We start from the raw sequence: 21,950 nt of genomic DNA, 5'->3' as shown, positions 1-21,950 counted from the left end.
CGGGGTGGATTGTAGACTACACCTCGCCGAAGACATAATATATCGAATAAATAGTGTCTTTGATGGCTTAAAACTTTAACTGACAATCGCGGGAAAGATACAAGTTATTGATTGCTATGCATTCAAACCCTACAAACCTTTCAAATAAATTAAAAACCCTAAACTTTACCCAACGTTTAAAACGAAACAGTTTTTAAAGAATATACATACTTTTATAAGAAACTCCCATTTAATCCAATGTTATTGAAGGCGACACCTACTGTTACGCCCCTCGTGTACTCTTAAGTACATCATCAGATAGTTCATGAAAATCCCAAGAAGCTGTTCGGGCGGAAAAAGGGAGTACAAGTAAACCCGAGTCGAACACGAGGGTGAACATTAAACTAATTTAATTACTCTCAAAAAGGAGGAGAATAAAGTAGATCAAGTGGTGATTCAGTTAAATAAATAAAATGTGGTTTATTTCAAAGCTTACTCTGTTTATTTGGCATTATAGTTTTCATTGTTTTATTTTTATAGTTTTTTGGTACAGGTTCATCTTTTTTTTGCTTAACATTGTTGGTTACATGATATCGCAGACCAAACGTTATATTTTAACAGTATTAGAGAACTAATAACTGATTAAATATTAAATTTAACCTCATTAGTTTCAAAAATTACAAAATTACACATAGAAAAGATACTGGGGCCCCGGCCGTCAAAACTATCGATTACAAATAGATTATTAATTGAACCTGAAATAAAAATTTAACATTTTTATTTGACCAACTAAGACATATCATAATCAAGCTTTTACAAAAAGAAACAACGTTTAATTTTAATTCGATAGTTCATGATTAAACTACTGCCTTAAAACGTTTGTTAATCCAACCAGTGCAGGACTATGTATAATTTAGGTAACAGTTTCTGATTTAACATTATCAGATATCGGTGACTGTTCGCTGGCCCCGACTAGAAGCGAGGAGAAGAGGAGGCAGCTCAAATGTTAGCCGGTTGGAGAGACGCGTGGACTCCATATCAATTCAAGAAACAAGAGGATGTAAACTAAATTTAGCGGTGGACTGGAGAGCCGGAGAAATACCCGAACTCTTGGACCATCACTTGAATCCCACTGGAACCAAACGAAAAGGACGCCCAGTGGTCAAGAATATGAATAAAGGGTACAAGAAACATGGATTGTGAAATCAGGGTAAAAATTAAGTAAAAAGTCAAACTGTAGGCGAAAGGAGTAGAATTTCCCACTTACCATTCTGGGGGTAGAATGATAAAAATAACTCCCTCTGGAGATACATTAACGCACGCGGGAGCAACGCGGGAGTCATACTAAATAATTACCTAGTAAAAAAATAACACGATAATTAACCAAGAAATAAATAATATATGGGTCGTGTCCCTTGGCGAGTCGGCCAGTCACCATGAGTTTGATTCGCGTAAAGGTTTCGCAGGCGAGAAGCACCGGAAAGAACCGACCGCGGTGACGGCATTAGGACCAATCCCTTGTCTCTTGAGCTGCATGTAGTTATAGTAGACATAACATAACTTCGAGCCTGGGTGACAGTTAGAAAATCGGTGTGTATGTGTGTCACGACATTGGGGAAGGCAGACGTGGCGCGGTAGTGAGCGATAATGCGTAACTTGACAACAGGGGCTACACGCTACTGCACAGAATGAAAACTTAGTCCTTCGGTGAAATCCGACGAATACGTTCGTTAACACATCCGTGGTACTTACTAAACGTTTTCGTTTACAGTTTGGATCTGAGGTTTGTGTGAACTTTTGTTCAGAGCCAGTGTTACATATGTAGTGCAGTACTTCAGTAAAGTACAACTTTATACATAAAATGCCTCCAGTGTTGTCAAAAGTTAAGAGTAAAAAACTGCACTCGCAGGCGCGGGAAATCGTCTATAACGTTCTGCAGTTTGTGGAAAATGAAGCGCGATTGCAGGAACCCTCCATTTCACTAGAGAAAGCACAGCTGAGAACAGCTATGGTGACGGGTGTGTCTCGTACGACTGTACAAACAATTAAAAGGGAGGCTAAGATGAATGAAGCTGGTGAAGGAACATCTTTCGAGATGCCCAACAAGAAGCGCAAGAAAACATGTAAACACGAACTTGACACCTTTGATGAAGCTGTGGTACAACGTACTGCATACAATTTTTACTTACTTGAAAAACGTGTGCCGACTGTCGAAACTGTACGACGTAAACTAAAGAATGACATAAATTACCAAGGTAGCAATACAACCTTAAGGACGACTTTGAAGAAGCTAGGATTCAGGTGGCAGAAAACCAAATCGCAGCGCTTACTATTAATAAAAAAAATCAGATATTCGGCAAAAACGTATAGAATATCTCAAGAGTATGCGTCAATATAGAAACGATGAACGCACAATTATATACATGTATGAGTCGTACATAGTGTCGTCTCATGTAAAAAATATAATGTGGAGTGACATGTCCTCAAATGGTTTACTAGTGCCTGTCGCAAAGGGTCAAAGATTAATAATGATTCACGCAGGTGGCGAAAATGGTTTTATCCCAAATGCTCTTGCAATGTGGAAGTCGCGCCAGGCAACAGGGGATTATCACAAAAACATGAATAAAGATAATTATGAAAAATGGCTCACCGAACAATTAATATCAAATCTTCCACCAAACAGTGTTGTTGTGATAGATAATGCTCCCTATCACCATGTAAAAATAAATAAAACGCCTACCTCCAGCTCGACAAAATTGAAAATGCAGCAGTGGTTAAGTAAGGAGAATAATTCCTTTACTAGCGACATGCTCAAACCAAACTTGTATAACCTCATAAAGAAGCACAAACCTTCGCAAGTGCAGTACTCGGCAGACAGACTATTGGTAAATAGTGGCCACACATTACTTCGTCTACCCCCTTATCATCCGAATTTGAATCCGATAGAAAGCATATGAGCTAAGGTAAAAGGAGAAGTCGCTTCAAGAAATGTTACTTGCAAATTGGCAAATGTAAAAAAAACTTTGCGAGGAGATATTTAACCGAATGGGTCCAGAAGATTGGATACCGATTTGCAATCACGTCAATACACTCTAGAACGAATACTGGGATAAGTATGTGCGTTTTGACATTGAAATTGATAAAGTGATTGTTCAGTTAGGTGATGCAAACAGTGACAGCAGTGACGTTTACTCATCAGACTCTTCGGATGGAACAGTCAGTGGCGTTGAAAAACTGAGGTAGTGCTTGAAACGTCAGTGTTAAGTGGTCAATGTTTTCTGCTTTTCTCTACCTGCTGTGCAAGGTCGCCGTATCTGCTTATACCCCCTCCTCATCCACCCGACCCCCCACACGTGTTGCAGTCCCTACTCCTCATGCGTGACGTAGCTAAAGCTCGGAGTTATATTGCGCCTTGTGTAAAACTCGTGCTAGGAGCTCGGAGGCCTCGTAAGTTGGGGAACTGGCCTCTGATTGGCTAGAGGTTGCGGTCGAGAGATCGCGCCGACGACAAAAAAAAACTACTGGTAGCCTAACTTAAGGGGTATCGGAGGTAACTTGTTGCACTACGAAAGCAGCGCGCTCTTTCGGGACACGTGCAAAACAGACTCCGGGATAGTTCCGTGAGAGGGAAGGGGCGGGCGTAGTTGACTCCCATAAGCCTGCTGCTTACTTAAGTATAGTAGTTGGCATCTTTGCCACAAGAAGGCGAAGTCAGAACTTTCACTGACCAGCGAGATGTCCTCGATTTCGGCCCGTCAGGAGCCGAGTTTTTAGGCCCAGTCAGTGCTCTCGGTGAAATTCATGGAAAGTCTGGAGATTGGGAAGGGGGGGGGGGGAGAAGCTGTCCTGATGTGAAGTGGACTTGACCGGAGCCCAGATCATGCCTAGCAGGTCTGATACCCTAAACATGACCGTGACAAGATTTCTCACCTCAGGGCAGCTCTCGGAACGGAGCTGCCCTGGGAGCACGTTGAGGAAGGCCTAGGGAGCACGAAGTAGGACAAAGTTACAAGAAGTGGTCGAGACGGTAAGAAAATGAGTCTAGCTGCTTGCACCGCAATGGGTTTGCAAATCCTCAATTTAGGCACTGTGGAACCTCTCGAGGAGCCCGGTGGAAAAAGATTTAATGGGCGAGAACAATAAGATAACAAAGTTTACGTTAAGCTATAAATTCACTGTCAAAATTTAAATGCAAAATTAAACTTTAGGTCAACAATAAATTCGTGCCGATAATCCCAGATTGGCAGCACACTACTACTAGCCCCATTAGTTCGCAGGCCGCCGCGAGCTTTGCTAAGCCGACAAGACACGCCAATGTAAAGGATAGGAAGTGGCCAGAACTATCTATATGACCATGGGCACAACACAATGACGGCTGTGGAATGAGAAGACAATGAAATTTCATGCATCAACCAGGTTCGGTATGGAAGGAAAAATAATGCTATAGATAAGCCAGTTGTTGTACTCAATTGAAATTTTTGGCCAGCTCTTACTCACATGTTTTAGTGTGGCAACGTGATACCAAATCGCAGAACTAATATTTACATTGAATAGCTTGTAGATGGTTTGTACGGTGGTGTTCTCCTGGAGGAGATTCTTAGCGAGCAAGTGCTGTGCGAAAGGAAGACGACTCGCGCAGCAGACGAGAGGGCTCACCGGGTAGGTGTCAGAGGGCTTGCTGGTGTTGAGGCTGTAGATGCGCCGCAGGATGGCGAGCGCCTCGTCGTGACGTCCCTGGGTGAGCAGGAACTTGGGGCTCTCCGGCATGAGCGTGAAGAGCGCCGCCGTGACGAGGCTGGGCGCCGAGCACAGCAGCAGGAACACGCGCCACGAGCTGAACGTGAAGGCGGGCAGCTCCACGCTCCACGGCTGTGGGATCACCACCCAGGCGAGCCCTGCGACCAACAGCCAGGGTTTACCCTCCCAGTTGCGCGGCTGTTCAGCCAGGCAACACCTAACATCTCCATGTCGTCTCCAGATGTAACTAATAAGTTAGTCGGAGTGCATCAAAGAGAAAATATGGGTTACAGCGTCCAAACCATTCGATAATTAGCTTTTCACAAGAACTTCAGTCTTTTAAGTATATTCTGCAACATGAAATAGTTTCACAGAATTACTTAGAAACTATTTTTTTTGATTAACTGTAATTCAACAGCAAAAAAAAAGGTATAAATATTTCTAAAAATAATTCATTCAGGATACTCTACAGATGTTTAATGTTTCTCAAATTGTTTACTGCCTTGTAACGGAGTGTACATCCTTTGCGAATGCAATCCCCGCAAACATAGTCTTAGTTATAATTTAAAAGTAGCGAAAACAGTGGAAAATCGTCGCGTGTAAGTGTTACACCTGCCCTAGTCCCAGTGTGCTACCAGGAAGGAGAAAAAAATTGACTCCACGCCATATATCGGTTATATATATATATATATATATATATATATATGTGTGTGTGTGTGTGTGTGTGTGTGTGTGTGTGTGTGTGTGTAGGTATAAGAGCAGTTCCCCAGAGTAAAAACGACAAAGTAGCCAGTAGTCACTGGAGAAACTAGTCGTCCGCTCACCAAATCATCGAGGTATCGTTGCAGGAACGGAGGTCGGTAGCGAGTAGCGAGATCTGAGGGCAGCGCCCGGAGTGTCAAAAAGCATCCACGACATCATCCCGGCTCGAGACAAGTGTCCAGTTACTCGCTAGCGACGAAAATGTGTGATCTGCCAGATGCACACACCACAGCGGACAGGTGACTGCGAGTGAAGAGGATGACTAGCAAGCAGGAGGTTTCCAGTTGGTCATCGGGCCGCTTGCAGCCGCCACCAGTCCAGTAAGGAGTTAAGAAAGCCAGCGAGTAAGATCGCTATCCGGAAGGTTGTGTGGTTTATGGGATGCATGCACGTCAGTGGGTTGGTGCCTGCAAGTTACGAAGACGACTTTAACACAGAAGGTTAACAGCGTGTCATCGGACCGCCTTCAGAAAGTTCAGAAAATGCAGAGCGAACGTTCGAGCAAGTCACCAGGAAGTGACGTCTTAGTCTAACGGGTCGGCGAGTGGAAACGGGCTGGGTATCAGAGTCGTCTTGCGTGCGAAGAGCGACGATTACTAGCAGTGAGTGTATTCTCTGTTCTGTTCATCTGAAATCACCTAGCGAGCCGCTAACTAGGATTCCAATCTGCCGCCAGTAGCAAAGAAGCTAACGTAAAATGTTGGTTGTATTAATGTTTTTAATTGAACAAGTGGTAGAGTAAATTTACAAGGGGTTAATTGAATCTTTTGCTAACTGTAATAATATTAGTTTTTAGGTTAATAGTCAACTACAGTGTTGATCACATATCACATGAACAGTCGGCTTTAGCCAGAATAATTGGCATTTATTTTGTGCTTATGTTTGATAAATGTATTATAAGTTAATTTTGATGTTGAATCACAAACTGCCAGTTTTTCTTTGATTGTAGAAGATTGAAGATAGACTTTCATAGTAGTTATAATACATATTTAATCCTGCAGATGACTACGGTATCACCCGATGGCTGCAGTAGCATCAGCGACGTAGACATCGATGACGCCCGTACCAACGGCAGTTAAAGCTTCTTCGGTTCAGTCTGGTATGTCGCTTACAACAACGGCAATGTCAACTCCATCATCAACAGATCCTGGTGGCAGCGACGCTTACAAACTCGGAGATATCAGAAAAAAGTACCTCCAATACCGTCTACAGTCACAGCACTAGAAATACTTCCATCAATACAATTTCGACAAAAGCGTAAACCTTGATGGCGTCTATGACATCATGGCAGTGACATCGTTAACACATGCATCATAACCTGTTAATATTCCATCACCCAGCTGTACTTGCTAATGAAATGATGCAAACTTGAAGGTTCATAGGTGTGTAAAACACAACTGTAATAATAACCCTTAATATATTATGTATCAGTGCAACATGTCTTCATACACTACCCTGTTTACACATTATGGAAACTTGAAAGTGCACATAAGATATTGCAGGTGAATGGTTGCACATTCGTCAAGACCAAACTTTATATTTTGTGGAAAGAGAATTGTACTCATTATCAATGGAAGGAATCATGAAATAAATTACTGTCAATAACAATTTATAGAACTCTCAGATGTTGTAAATATAATTCTATGCCCCACTTGGGACTACTCTCTGTGACAGAACTATAGCTCTAACTCTGTTACATAAAACTTCAATCTGTAACAACACGGGACTGTTAATTGTTTATTCTTTGCAAAGATTTATCACTCTCGTTATTACTATAATAAAGCTCTTTGAAAATAAAATACTTAATAATTTCTGTAATGAATGTATCAAGTAGCGTTTGACATGCATTGACAACAAACATGTATGGGAATATAAATGGCAAAAATTTATCACTAAATAAAAGAGAATATTATTTATGTAGACAATAGACCGTTCCAACACTATTACGGAAATAAATAAAATGTTGAAGAACAAAAAAAAATTCTATTTATCGTTGCTAGATATGTTGGTCACAACCTATAGGTACAAATTAAATTTAGTTTTCAGTAATATTATCAAAGTTGATTAAATTTTTAAATTGTTATTTCTCAGGGAATTTTTAAAATGTAATTTGACCAACTCAGAGAGATAAAGCAATTCAAATCCGTTGCTGAAGTCCTCTGACCTTGATTGTCTCGGTTTGACTGTTTATGTATACAATAAATAGTGTTCAAAACACAAAACAGTTAAATAAATATAATTTGTATACCTGTAAACAAAACAGATATTTACGTCAGGCATCGTAACAACGGTAATCGAAACGTAAACAAAAGTTTTTATAGAACAATGTAAAAAGAAGGTAATCAACTGTCATATAGAACCACCCTAAAAATAAATGCCAAGAATTACTAAAGACTCGCTTCACACTCTTATGAGACTGAAGAAATCGAGAAGCGCTAAAGTACTAATACTTCATGTACTTGTAGTAGAGCACAGGGGCGTAGCCAGGGGGGGGGGGGGGTTTAGGGGTTCAACCCCCCCCCCCCCTTGGCACCAAATCTTTAAATAATTTCCTATTCATCACTCAAACAAATTTCATATTAAAATCAATAAAATTTTTACCATTACAATATTTAAATTTAAGAACCGAAAACTGCTAAAATAGCACTATTTTACACCTTAAAATCCAAATGTTTTCCGGGGGAGGACCCCGGACCACCCGCTTCAATACGGGGGGGGGGGGGCCATGCTTCTTAACCCCCCCCCCCCATTCACAAATCCTGGCTGCGCCACTGGTAGAGCAGAATTTTAATAAACAAATATTAGTTTTCTAAAATTTGCGTTTATTTATTTCTTGTAATGTCTCAGTCACTATGTACCTAATTAGTTTATACCAAACAAGCAATTGAAACAATTAATTAATAGAATTAATCTGTATATTTAAAGGTTAAAATTTTGTTTGGTAATTATGGATTTTCAAATTGAAGGCAAGATAACCAAGATAACCGACAATGAAGCGGACGCAACAAATAAACAAATATGGCTTTAGCACATTATAGCTGAAGACCAGAGAACCCAAGATGGCGTGTCCAAGATGGCTGCCTTGACGTCACATTGTCAGTAATAATATATAATTATTACCTCAATAAAAGTCTAGGTGTCAATCTGCTTGTGGACACTATGGGTGAATTATTATTTATATTGTTCTCTTTGGGTTTGGACCGAGGGCAGACAATAATGTTTTAAAGAATTTTATAAACTATTTTAATTTACTTTTATCTAAAAACATTATCTCAGTGTCAAATTGCAGTCGTAATATCATATGTCAGTCAAGAATAAAGTTCATTGTCACGACCTCATAAGCTTAAATTTAAATTTTTAAAATTATTGAAGCATTTCTAAGGATTTTCCAAGCCACCTGCAGTTTTGGAGAGGAAAACGGGCAGTTTACATTGAGAACATAATTTTTAATAGAAAATGTTTAATCCATTTTGGTAAATTTTGCGTAAATTTTAAGTTGGTTTTAAAATCAAAATTAAGGTCAAAAGTCAATGCAAGGTAATGGTTAAAAGTCATAGTCATCCAGTATGGTGGCCTTTACGTCAAAATCCAAGATGGCGTAAACCGACGGATACACCACCTACCAGTATCAGGCACAGGAGTCCCATAAGAATTTACTACTAACGTCTTCACCCAGAGTTGCGGTGTTTCTATCAGCATGCAGTAACAGCCCAATAAGTCACCAGCATGTATCAAGTTAATAATACACCATTCAACACCAAAACAATAAAACAACTTTAAGATATATTATTATTACTTAACCTGCAATTGGGCTTTCACCCGGTGGCAAGAACTCCCACTCACTCCCCTCTCCCCCCCCCCCTCCATCAGCTTTCTCCTCAGCTCCCTCCCATCCCTGACCTCCACCATTTCCTCCCCCAGCCCATTCCACTCCCTCCCCGTCCTCACCAGGAAGGTGTTCCGCCCTCTCTCTGTCCGCCTCCACACCCTCTGGAGCTTACATCTGTGGTCTCTTCGTCCTCTGTACTCCCCTCTATGTACTTTGCTTCCCAATTGCCCCCATCCCCCTTCCCCCTTCAGCACCTTGAACATCCTGACCAACCTTTCCACTCTTCTTCTCCTCTGTAACGTTTCCCACCCCAACTCCTTAATCATTTCCGTTGGGCTATGCAGTACTTTCTAAAAATGTTACTTTAACATCTCCTAACAGACCATGGTTATCATACCTGCATATAAAATCTTGTGTACACAAACGTGTACGTGATGAAACTAAGATTTTCCATTTTTAATTACTCAGAACGTTATTCCAGGACTTAATACTAGGGCGCCAGAGGTCATCAAGAATTAACAACAAAATAACACAAAAAACTTATTTTATTGTTTTAATCATAATGAGAAACCTCGAGTCATGGAAATAATAACCAAACAAGCAAATATTAAATAAAGTCTATGGGATGTCGTAGATAACCTGACTCTTGAATAAAATACAAAATAAATAAAGTTCCTGAAATTGTTCACTGAGTAAAAGTTTTGGGGTTTTGCTCCGGCTTGCTCGAGCATGAAACGCCTAACCAAAAGACTTCTGGACTTGTGTACATATAGTGTGTGCCAATGTGAGTAAATTTGCTGTTAATCGCCGAAAGTCAATGTTCTACTAATTTTATGATAATCCAAAGTTTATATAATTATAGTTCGCGTATGTTGACGGTAAAATTTACGCCAATTTTAATATATAGCGATGATGCAGACCATACCTTAACTATAGATGCTTAATATCGTTCGTAAAATACTTCGTCACTCACGTGAATTGAATGCGATTATTCTGCATTCAATTACAGGGCGTCAATTAATATTGCCCAGTATTTTGACGTAATTTCCAGATCAATAACGCCGAAATTAGCATCGCCACGAACGAAATATTCCCAGAGGGAATACACTACCACACGCACTAAATGGCGTCATTTTCCACTCTCTCTCTTCTCTCTTGCCGAAATTAAATTGTTAATTGAAAAGGGCCAATCACGGCCGCGACACGTTAGCGTCCTTTTTAATGAAGCCAATGAAATGTCAATATCAATCAAGCATAGGCTCGTTAAAGCTGTTCCGAACGCCGCGCGATTATTTATTTTAGCAGTTGTCATGACGATACAGCACGAGATGCGCGCGCCGCCATGCGTGGAACAAAACAAAACACTGCCGAAAGTATCGGGAAGCGGTATTAACCTCGAACGTAAAACAATAATAAACAGTTTCAGTTAGTCTGATAATACCGTAGTATTACACTTGAACAAATTATATGTTTTTGAATGATTCTTGCAATGGAGAGGATTGATGTAGAACAGACGATCACACTAGGTTTCCCATGAGAAACAGCGTTTGCCGTCATCATTGTGTTGTCCAAAATATCTGTTTTTTGTGTCATCGTTGGTTCCGATCGTTTTGTCGCTGTGATGTCCAAGTGTCCGTTTCTTCTGCTCTTGTTACAATTGCCTCGTCATTGTGAGCCCAATATTTTATGTGACTAATTACTTCCACTGAATTCTCAGTGCTGTTGTGCTGTTTATGCATTCATACGTTTGACATCGGCTAATTATGTATTTTTTTAATTTTTTTTAATTTTCAATATTTTTTTCCATATTTGTTGTTTCTCTATGACATACATTAAAAACCAGCAATAGCGTTTGTCGATTAAAATGCTTTAAATTTGATTGTTCCATTGCGCCACCTTTTTCTTACATGCATGTAAACAACTTATTTCAATAAGCCCCAGTGATACTACCAGCGTGTAGCAACGCCTCGTATCCAGGGCCCGTGCTCACTTGTTTATTTGCTTCTATTCTGTGAGCGATAACACGGCGCGAGCATGAAGAGATTAGGCACACGTTTTCACGGCCGCTTGCGAAACACTTTCTGTTGAGAGTTTGTTGACGACTGACTGTGTATGAGTCGTATCCGTTTGAAAACTCCTGACCTTCCTTACTCTTTTTTTCTTTCTTATCTTATTAAAGTCTAACAATGCAAGTCATTGTCACCATTTTGTTTCTCAAAACCAAATGACTCTAATTCCCAAATGGGCAGCTTACCCGGTAGTAAAAATTTTCTCTTTCAATGATTCTGTGGTTTCTATCAACCTAATGCGTGTATGGCTGGCAGGAGGTTATAAAGATTAACTTCTTTGTAACGTTGTCGTTTCTTTTTTGTAGCCAACACTGGTACATTACATTGTAACTGGACTAAAACTTTTATTGTTCAAAATAAGCTTTGGAATTAGGCATTTATATTTCACACTTAATGGTTTCGATGAAAAAAAAAAGTGAGTTGCGATGCTAAGATAAGACAGAGGATGAACTTTTAAGTAACAAAATCGCTAACGTTGGACTTAAGACTCGTTTGGCTCTAAGCAACTGCTTTAGAACAGTTGAATAAACATGTAGATTATTTAAACATACATATATATTTTTTTAATATGGTTTTAAATGCAATTTTCGAATGATAAATTTTGCTAAATTAACTTATCACATTTTGAATTATTGCACTTTCTATTGGATTTAAGAAAGGTACGTCACTAATTTTCTTATCTTAACGTAAATACAGTAAATAAATGTTTACCAACGACGTATCTGTTTATTAATTTGAAGCATTAAGAAATTTATTTATTTTTTTAGCTGTTGACTTCAAATACCAAACGAAGGGCATAAATTTAGGTCACATATCATGACATCCGAGACCACAGGTTCTGGTAAACCTAATCATTTCAAACCAAATATTTTATATCGGTCATAGTTCTAAAGAAAAAAAAACTTAAATGACAGGAGAGAGATAATAATGGTTTATCGCCAAAAGCTAGATGGTACAGGGATGCATGAGTGGACACGCATTACGTGGGATTTTACTCCAGGTAAATGCTGGTATGTAACTACCATATCCTCGCCTCCTACATCTCGTGTGCTGGATGTCTCCCTTGAATGACCTCGCTCGTGCCAGAAGTCACTCTGGACTCCAGGAAGTGCAGCACACAGATGATATAGCAGCAGGTCAATGAGCCAGCCAGGAGAGAGAGATACCTGGCAGCAGGATGCTGGCCAGCGACACGAACACTCCGCACCACATGATGGCCTGGGTGCGAGTCGAGGCGGGGTGGAACTCCCCCAGGTAGGCGTAGTTGATGGCGGCCGTCGCGTTGATGCTGCAACAAACACGCAAACACACTACAGATGAACCGCTGTAAGGTAGCTCCCACAAAGCGAGGTTACTGTCGCAAACATGCAGCAGATGCGTCGACTGGACAAGTCAGGGGGGAGGGGCATTTTGCCATTGGTTAAGTGAGTGTTGACTACACCGAACTCAACTTGCACTGTCAACATACAATATACATATAGGCCTTAAAGCCTGGGTCTCTCTGCAGTGCCAATCACTATAATATAAAAATTTTGTTTTTGGAACCTCTGACAAAATTGTTTTTGTTACGTATTTTTTAAATCAGAAAGTATTTGAGTTTAGAGAGACAGAGAAAGAAAGTGATAACTTTTGCACGTAAAAGAGATTAAAATAATTTAAACTAAGAAAAAACCACTGGCTAGTTTATTCATTTAAAGAATCCTTGTGGTTTAATTGTCAAGTGGGTTACAATATCTTCACCTGAACCCGAAAAAAATTAATGCCCATTTGCGTATGCAAAGTGATTGGCATATGATGGCATGTGATTATAATGTTTAATTTGCAATGAAATATCTGCGTTTCAGGCAAAACACTGAACTGCCTGGTTTGCAATGTGTTTCAAACATGCTTGACTGTGTTACAAGTAGCATTCAGTAGTCTGGTCACAATATGGCTGTAACTGGTTCAAATATAAGTGTCTGATTCAACGAGATAGCATTAATAGTCCGCTTGGTTTGGTTTACGAGGAAGAGGGGGATCATATGCCCAAGACCACAGTGAGATGAGTCCCGACTCGGTGCTTTAGAACTGACCTCTGCCACAGTACCATACCGAGCACAGTGAGCAGAGAGTGGACTGGGAGGACGAAACTGAGACTCACGCGAAGCCATTGAGAAAGCGCAGCAGCAGGTAGAGCCAGTAGGAATGCGTGAAGCTGGAGCTGATGGTGCACACAGTGTCCATGAGGAAGCCGGCCAGGATGATGGGCTTCCTGCCGCGCGTGTCCGCCAGGAACCCCCAAAGGTGCGAGCTACAGATCATGCCTGCACATACACACATGATACTAGGGTCACGTCGCTTTGTTGCAGCTACCATATCCTGTTCTTGCATAGTAGCAGTACATATTGGCCGGAATTGGCTGTGGTGCTAATGTCCGCAAACTTGGATTGTAATGTCACGGCGACCATTTTTGGTGTCAAATATCATTAAAGTTCCTCAAATTTGACTTAAATTCTTAGAAATTTTCCTATTTTAAAATAATAACTCCCATTTCGAGGAAAAATTTCCAGTTTTATTCTCCAAAAATGTCAGAGGCTTCAAATGTCCCCAATGATGCTTAAATTCCCCATTTAAAAGCTTCGAATAAGCCTCTGGACTGATGCTTTGAACTTGACCTTGAACTCAACTGCACTCATTGCAATTTTCGGTACAGCCACCATTTTGAATGTTATAAATATTAACCTATAAATTTGGGAAAATATATCCTGACTTTCTAGCTTAATGTTTGCGGATTTTAAATATGACGGCCATAACAAAAATTGCAATGATAGTTGTCGATGTAAATTTCAAGGTCAAAGCTCTCATACCGAGGTTTATTAGAGGCTTGTAAATGAGGATTTAAGACTCAATAGGAACATTTCAATTCTCTGTCGTTTTATGGGAAATACAACGGAAAATGTTTCCTTAAAATTGAATTTTTTTTCCTCAAAATAGGGACATTTCTAGGAATTTTGAGTCATTTTTGAGAAATTTTGAGGAAATTCGACAAAAAATGGCCACCGTGACATCACAATCGAAGATGGCGGACATCGGCACCAGCACCTCGGCCAGCTCCGGCCAAAATTTACTACCTACTCATAGTATGTGGAAAAAGGAAGGATGAGTGTGTTTAATTTAGTGTCTTACTAATGAGAAAAGACTGCCATAATAAACACAAAATGGGTGAGTAAATATGATATAGATAAATACTTAATAAAATGGACTATCTTACATGAAGTAAATTAAATCAAGATATAGTCCCAGATACCTATACATTAAATGTGTTAAATGTTAAGAGTCTGCTAGACGTGTAAGTATTGATGTTTAAAAAATAGAAAAGTAAAAGCTATGCAAGAGAATATTATGCATCTTCACAAAACTATTTTCAGCATTAAAGTGTAAAATTTTTAAATTTGATTTAAAAGTTTATTGATGAAAAATGGTGCAAAAATGTTCTCTTGGTTAAATTATAGAAAAGGCGAAGTTCTCGTAGCCACAGGAACAATATGAACTGCTTGCTAAATAATACCACGGCAAGATCCATCTTAGAGAAGCGTATCACTGATCGCCACACTGAGTACAATAAGATGTCAAGATAGCCTGCGAAAAATAAAGAGACTTGATGTAAGTTTTTGGACATACGCCATTGCTAAGATTTTTTTCTGTTGGAGAAAAACTAATAAATAAAATAAATAAAAATACACAAGAAAGACAAAAAACACACAAAATTAAGCAAACGATTGCTGTTGTCAACAAGAATATAAACACCACAACATATTCCGAAACAGAAATATGGTCAACAAACAAAGAAAAAACAAAGAAAAAAGTACTAAGTGAACAAAAAACACACAAATGATGACAACACAAAAATATTGAAACCAAAATAATTCAGCACAACAGTTGAAACGAGACAAAAACACGACAAAACAAAAAGACAAAAAAATACAATAGTTTTACCAAAACAGAAACAAGCGACGTTTCGGGAACTGCTATCTGTTCCCGTCCTCAGGCAGAGACGCACATGGTACGGAAACACAGGTGCGACTGAGAAGAGGCTGGAAAATGAGGGTATTTATCAGAGAAAGGGCTACATCTGTCTGGATTTTAGGGTTTCACCCTTCTTGCAGTTGTTTTTGTGTTCTTTGATTCGGGTGGATAGAGCTCTGCCAGTTTCACCTATGTACATGTGGCCACATTCACAGGGGATCTGATACACACAGTTGTGAGTTTGTAATTTTTCTGTGGCTGGTTTCACCTTGGTAACAATACTTTTAATAGTAGATTTAGAACGGAATGCTGCTTGAAGTCCATATTTGTTTCCCAGGCGTCTTATTTTTTCTGAAAGCCCTTGAACATACGGAATAACTAGGGTTCCTGCAGGTTTCTCAGTTTCTGTGGATTTGAGTGTTTTGTTGGATTTCATATGCTGTTTGATGGTGTTGACAGGGTAACCATTGGCTATGAGTTCTTTTTTTATACGATTGTGTTCAACCGCAATAGATTTCTCATTAGAACAAATAATCTCAGCACGGTTGGTTAGTGTGTGAATTATGCCAGTTTTTGTTGTTTTGGGATGGTTGGATGCAAAATTAAGGTATTGGCCTGTGTGCGTAGGTTTCCTGTATACTTTAGTTTCCAGGCTGTTGTTTTTTCTGCTGACTAGTACATCCAGGAAAGGAATGCTACCTTTGGTTTCTTTTTCATATGTGAATTTTATTGATGGTCTCAGAGAGTTGAGGTGGTTCACAAATTCCTCCAAAGTTTCAGATCCATGTTGCCAGACAGTGAAGGTGTCATCCACATAACGGAGCCAGATTTTAGGAGGGCTATTACTTTTGCTAAGTGCTTCCTGCTCAACGTTTTCCATAAATATATTGGACATAAATGGTGAAAGAGAAGAGCCCATTGCCATGCCATCGGTCTGTTTGTAGAAAATATCCTTGATCTGGAAATATGTTGTGGTGACACAGAGGGTGATCATTTCCATGATGGATGGGATTGGTATTATAGTTCTGTCCTTTAGGGTTGGATCAGCTTCCAATTTGGCCTTGACAATGCTGAGTGTTTCGGCTACTGGCACATTAGTGAAGAGGCTTTGGACATCAAAACTCACCAGGGTATCGTTGTTTTCTATTTTCAGTGTTTTGACTATAGAAATAAAATGATTAGAATCTTTGACAAATGTATCTGTCTGTCCTGCTAGTGGCTCAACAATTTTCAGGAGATATTTTGATAGTTTCTGGCATGGGGAATTACAACAACTGATGATCGGGCGCAGAGGCATGTCGGGTTTATGAATCTTTGGAAGACCGTAAATGTGGGGTGCTTTACTGCTGTGTGGTGTCAGTTTTGATCTAGTTTTTTCTGGGATGTGATTCTGATGTTTTTTTTAGAGTTTGGTACACTTTTCTTTCAATGCTGGCTATGGGATCTTTTACCAGTTTTGTATATTGATCTGTGGTAATCAAATCAGTAATTTTTTGCTCATAGTCTGATTTGTCAAGTATGACTGTAGCACAACCTTATCGGCTGGGAGGATTACAATGGTATGGTCGGATTTCAGAGTTTTGATGGCCTTGAGTTATCAGGCGGCAGATTCGTGGTGTTTATATTCTTGTTGACAACAGCAATTGTTTGCTTAATTTTGTGTGTTTTTTGTCTTTCTTGTGTATTTTTATTTATTTTATTTATTAGTTTTTCTTCAACAGAAAAAGTTCTTAGCAATGGCGTATGTCCAAAAACTTACATCAAGTCATGCGCTCCCATTGCACAAATCTTTTAAAGATAACAAAAATAAAGAGGTTGAGAAACATTTTGAATGGAAAAGTTCTCTATTAAAATTGTATGTTAGAATATAGTTACTCAGTCTCATGTGCAAAGTAGGCGCTGACATAAATGAACCCTTTAAAATGATTAATAAGTTTGTAAGAGATTTAGAAGAAATGGGAATTAAGCTGGACATTAGTGACGAAGTTTGTGAACTTCTTTTGACCTTGCCATTTTAAAATGACACAATTATTTTATCTTTAGAGAGAATCACCAAAAACCTGACCTTAGATTTTGCCAAGGGAAGGCATATTGACGCTGAACTAAAAATGATGAACGGAAACTCTGGTAGAAAAGAATACGAGCGTGTTTCCAATGAATTAAAGTATATAAATCGACAACGGTTTGGGTGTAGTGATTTGGGAAACTGCGTCACAAATCCCTAGCAGAAATCCAGGTTTTATGCGAGGATGATGAAGAGATACTACAATCCTATTAGGCAAAGCTGTAGTTAAAATCAAATCAAAATTAGACTTAAAGGCAATTAGGTAAACGTTGGCCTAGAATTAATAGCATTGGCGGCGGTGCTGGTGGCGGGGACGAGCGGAGAGTGGCGTGCATCAGTGTTATGTTTGTATTCGTAAGGCATCTTTCTTACCTTTCATTTTTAACACAACACAATTTAACCCCAGTGCTTCACTATTCAATCATTGACAATTTGTGTTCTGTAACAATTTTTTTTGCTTGATATATAGATTAGCCTACTACTTTTTGTTGTTATTTGTAAACAATCAGAAAAACCAAATTAAAAAAAACCGAAATAATTGCGTCGCGGGTCACCCTCTAAAAGGTTTTTTTTCCCCAAGTTTCCACAGACGAGCAATCAATGAAAAAAATACAATTGCTTCTATAATCTCATTTTCAAAATTTTCTAACACAAAAATTTTACCATTAGAAAATATATTCTAAATGGCAGGTGAAAAGAAGCTAAATTCAAGGAAATTTAAAGATTACGGTGGCATCCGAACTACTTGACTTACGATTAGGAGCTCATGAACTTGAGATCTGTTGGACCGAACCACGAGCGCGACGTGTCGCTGGTACCTCCAACAGCCCTGGGCGCCACTGGGGCGTCTCGGACCGCCAAACGGTGTGAAAATAAACGACATAAATCCTTCATGCGCGATGGAACAAAGTGAGCATACGTATTACTTCGGCGAGACACCTCGTTTTGGGTGTATATATATATATAATGTTGCCTTGATCTAGTAATAGGCATGTATACTGTTGGCGTCTTACGTGTATTTTCATAATCCCGAATTAAGCCAGAAAATTATCATAGGACGCTTTTAGGTTCCATTGACACTGAACGTTTGTCACACATTTAAAAGAAGCTCGCAGAATATATATTTTAGGCTATTGCGAATAAAGTATGTTCTAGCTTATCTGAATAGTGCTTAAAATCTTTTTTTTAATTTCCATGCAAGAAGTTAATAAAATTTTTAAATATTTATTTAATTATTTTGTTAATTTGAAGGAGTTATGTCAATATTTTTTAAATAACGTTTGGACTGGGATGTATGTTACAAGTTTATAATCAAGTTTTCTGATTGGCGAGAATTCGCGATGTGCCATTTAAGGTTGGTTATTTTAACATTATTTTCACAAACTAAATGCTTTATCCAGGTAAACAAACTTACATTATATGTAAGTTTGCTTAGCAAATAAATGTTAGTTAAACCAGTTGATTGTTATTCATACACATTCAACATAGTGAATGCACGACTCACCATAGTGACACTAAAATTGTCTACTGAATTACTTAAAGGATGAAGCAACAGTGAATGTTAACAGAGAATGGCTACCAGTAACATTTCCAAACGTTTACCATTTACTGTCCTCTGCCTTTTGTTTGCCTCTTATGGCAACCGTCATGCACTGCCAAGGGTTGCAGATATTGGCATGAATATGTGCCACGATGTTTGAATACACGACTCGCAGGAACAAAGCATGTACCGCCAGGAGCGCATCGCTACCTGTGCAGTTCCTGTAGCCGAGTCCTACCCAAGGAGGGTGGAAACAACGGATCGTGTAAGTAAAAAGTTAGGTAGTTGGTGTTTGCAGCCTTTGAAGTCAAAAAGAGAAGAAAAAACAGGACAGCAAAATATTTGATTTTTTTAGTGAATTTAAACATTTATTCCTTGCTGATTTATTATTAACATCTATGTTCTAACAGTACGCGCTTCGGGAATAAATTTTTACGATTATACCTAGCGATTTCCTCAATCTATTAAAAAATTTCAAAAATCGGCCTTTGTGCAGAATAGATGTGTTTTGCTAATCAATTGCCAATTATCGAAACTTTAACTTTAGAACAGACGCCCACTTCATACCAATACCTCCATGCAGTAGACTGCACTCAGGATCGCAGATACTGACCTATGTAGACCATGGAGTTGAGCAGGCCCTTCTCGTGGGAGGTCATCAGGAACTCGCAGCCGACGGAAGGCATCACATACGAGGTGTTGATGGTGACCGCTATGACGGAGGCGAGTGCCATACCGCAGCACACCAGGAGCAGCCGGTGGAATCTGCCGTGGCCTGCAACAGTGTGCCCGAAGACCATTTTCCTAACATTAAAACAATAAGTAATGTTCAATTTAAATATTTATGTTGGCACTGTTGTAAGTGCTTCTTCTTAACATATTCTATCCTGAGCTGGCAATAGCATTTTTGGATTTTTTTAAGGTTTTGAAAACTGTAAATTATATATAGGCTATATTAATATTCTGCAACTGGTATTCACAGAAAAAAATAGATATAAATAATTTGTAATATTTCAGTTAAAATGTTTATGCTTGTGATTATAATGGATAACTGAAATGTGTATCAGCTAAATAAAACAGAACTAAAAACATTTTATTTTTCTATCATAATCCTGTTTTGTTAAAGCTTTGAAAAATAATTTACTAAATCATACATGAAATATAGCACTCACAAAAGCAAGTTTTGTGTGAATGCTTCTAATCACTTTAATCTATGTGCGGTAATTTGAGTAACACAAACATTTTAAAAATGAAGTGTGTTTTTAATGATCCATGTGGCAGCACTGAGAATAGTGGCAGAAAAATCAGATGATACAAATACAGTCGTGCTAAGCCAATGAGACAATAAATCGAGCAGCAAGTGTCCCAGAATTCATGAGGCGGCTACCAGAAGAATGTGGTAGAGACTCGATTGACAAGGTGAAGGCCCCAAATACCTGTAGGTAGACCAATGGACGAGATGAAAACCGAAGGACCAGAATAAAGCCAAATGGAAGGCAGAGACCTGATGGTTAATTTGGGGGCCTGATTAACGAGGAAGCAGTCCGATAAAAGAAGTAGAGTACTGATGAATAAGCAGGCAGCCAAATGGAAAATATAGATGCCTGATGGAAGAAGTGGAAACCCGATGGACGAGAAAGCAGTCCAAATAAAAAGTAAAGGCCAGATGATTGAGGAATGAGCCCAATGGAAGTGTTACAGGCCCAATAGATTAGGAGGCAGCCCAATCTATGATGTAGAGCATTGGTAAATAAGGAGGAATTCCCAAAATATGAGATACAGTCACAGTGGTTGAGCTGGAAGACCGATCATCTATGTGAAGGCCCGATGGACGAGGAATGAGGCTAATGAAAGTGTTCAAGGACTCATAAACAATAATTCAGCCTCATAGAGAGGGGGAGGGCTAATGGAAAAGGGATCTGCCCGATGGACAAGGTAAAGGCCTAATGAACGAGGCAGAGATAGATGCGGCAACCCGATGACTAGGTTAAGGTCCGATGGAAGAGGAGGCAGCACATAAAACCAGGTAAAGGTCTGTTTGACGAGGATGCAGTCCGATGAATGAAGTGAATACCCAAAAAAACAAAAAAACAGTGGAATGAACAAGGTGAACACCCAATGAATGAGGAGGTATCCTAATGGAAATTTTAGCGGCACAATGGATGAGGAGGCAGCCTAAAGGTGATTGGGAGGTCTGATGAAAAAGGAAGCTGCCCAATGGACACAAATTTGTAGTGTCTTAAGGAATTGCTCCTCCTTTGTTTGTTAACCTAGCCCTCTTAGCATTAGCCCTACCGGCCTGGGGCTCCCATAGGCAAGGATACAGAAAATGTCATATACACGAATCGGAAAAGGGGTTAAAGCTTTAGCTATGACCAGAGGCTAGGGCTACCCATCCCAGCATGGTCACCACTATGGCCCTCCGCCACACTCAGCTAACCAGACAGTTGGCTGTGTTCTTAGCCTTATTACCTTATCAGTACTGATGATGCATACCCCGATCTACCACATCACACTGGGACTCCTCAAAACACCCAGTTAACCCGTGGTCCGGTGGATGCCTATCCAACCTCTCCTGGCTATCCAGGCTAGTACTGTAGCTGTGTCGTCGCTCACAATGTCGACTTGTTAAAGACCTAGGGAACCCTTAGAGTCTGCTCTAAGCGATCGGAGCACCCCCACCAAGTATGGGTCCTACCCAATCAAATCCAGGGCCTTAGAGGTAACATCAACAGGGATTCTTTCACTTTCAGTATCGTTCCCATCTTACTACCAACTTCAGTGTCTTTAATGGGCATAGTCTGTTCGCCAACAGCTAACCTAACAGTCATGTATCAGAGCCACTCCACTGGATCCATCTCATATCCTTGATGATCCTCTGACCAATCGTACTTCGGCCTGGTGGGCTTACAGCCGATTAAGGCCCAGATGTGCCCGGACGTGCCCAGACTCCTCCGACGGCGA

At 39.7% G+C, this 21,950-nt stretch overlaps 1 protein-coding gene across 1 annotated transcript in view; it reads right to left on the bottom strand.

Moving 5' to 3' along the window:
* The window catches only part of LOC134527873 (synaptic vesicle glycoprotein 2B-like), a 75,730-nt gene that overhangs the window by 19,447 nt on the left and 34,333 nt on the right, over positions 1–21,950 (bottom strand). Inside the window, exons 2-5 of the mRNA XM_063360857.1 lie at positions 19,600–19,761; positions 13,517–13,679; positions 12,543–12,664; positions 4,636–4,874 (exon numbers count right to left, since the gene is read on the bottom strand). Of these exons, the coding sequence (XP_063216927.1) occupies positions 4,636–4,874; positions 12,543–12,664; positions 13,517–13,679; positions 19,600–19,761 (686 nt within the window). The remainder of the gene's footprint in view (positions 1–4,635; positions 4,875–12,542; positions 12,665–13,516; positions 13,680–19,599; positions 19,762–21,950) is intronic.

The sequence above is a fragment of the Bacillus rossius genome, chromosome 1, assembly GCF_032445375.1.
Source record: "Bacillus rossius redtenbacheri isolate Brsri chromosome 1, Brsri_v3, whole genome shotgun sequence".
NCBI lineage: Eukaryota > Metazoa > Arthropoda > Insecta > Phasmatodea > Bacillidae > Bacillus > Bacillus rossius.
The sequence above is the reverse complement of the archived record's forward strand: the minus strand, read 5'-3'. Positions and strand labels throughout refer to the sequence as shown.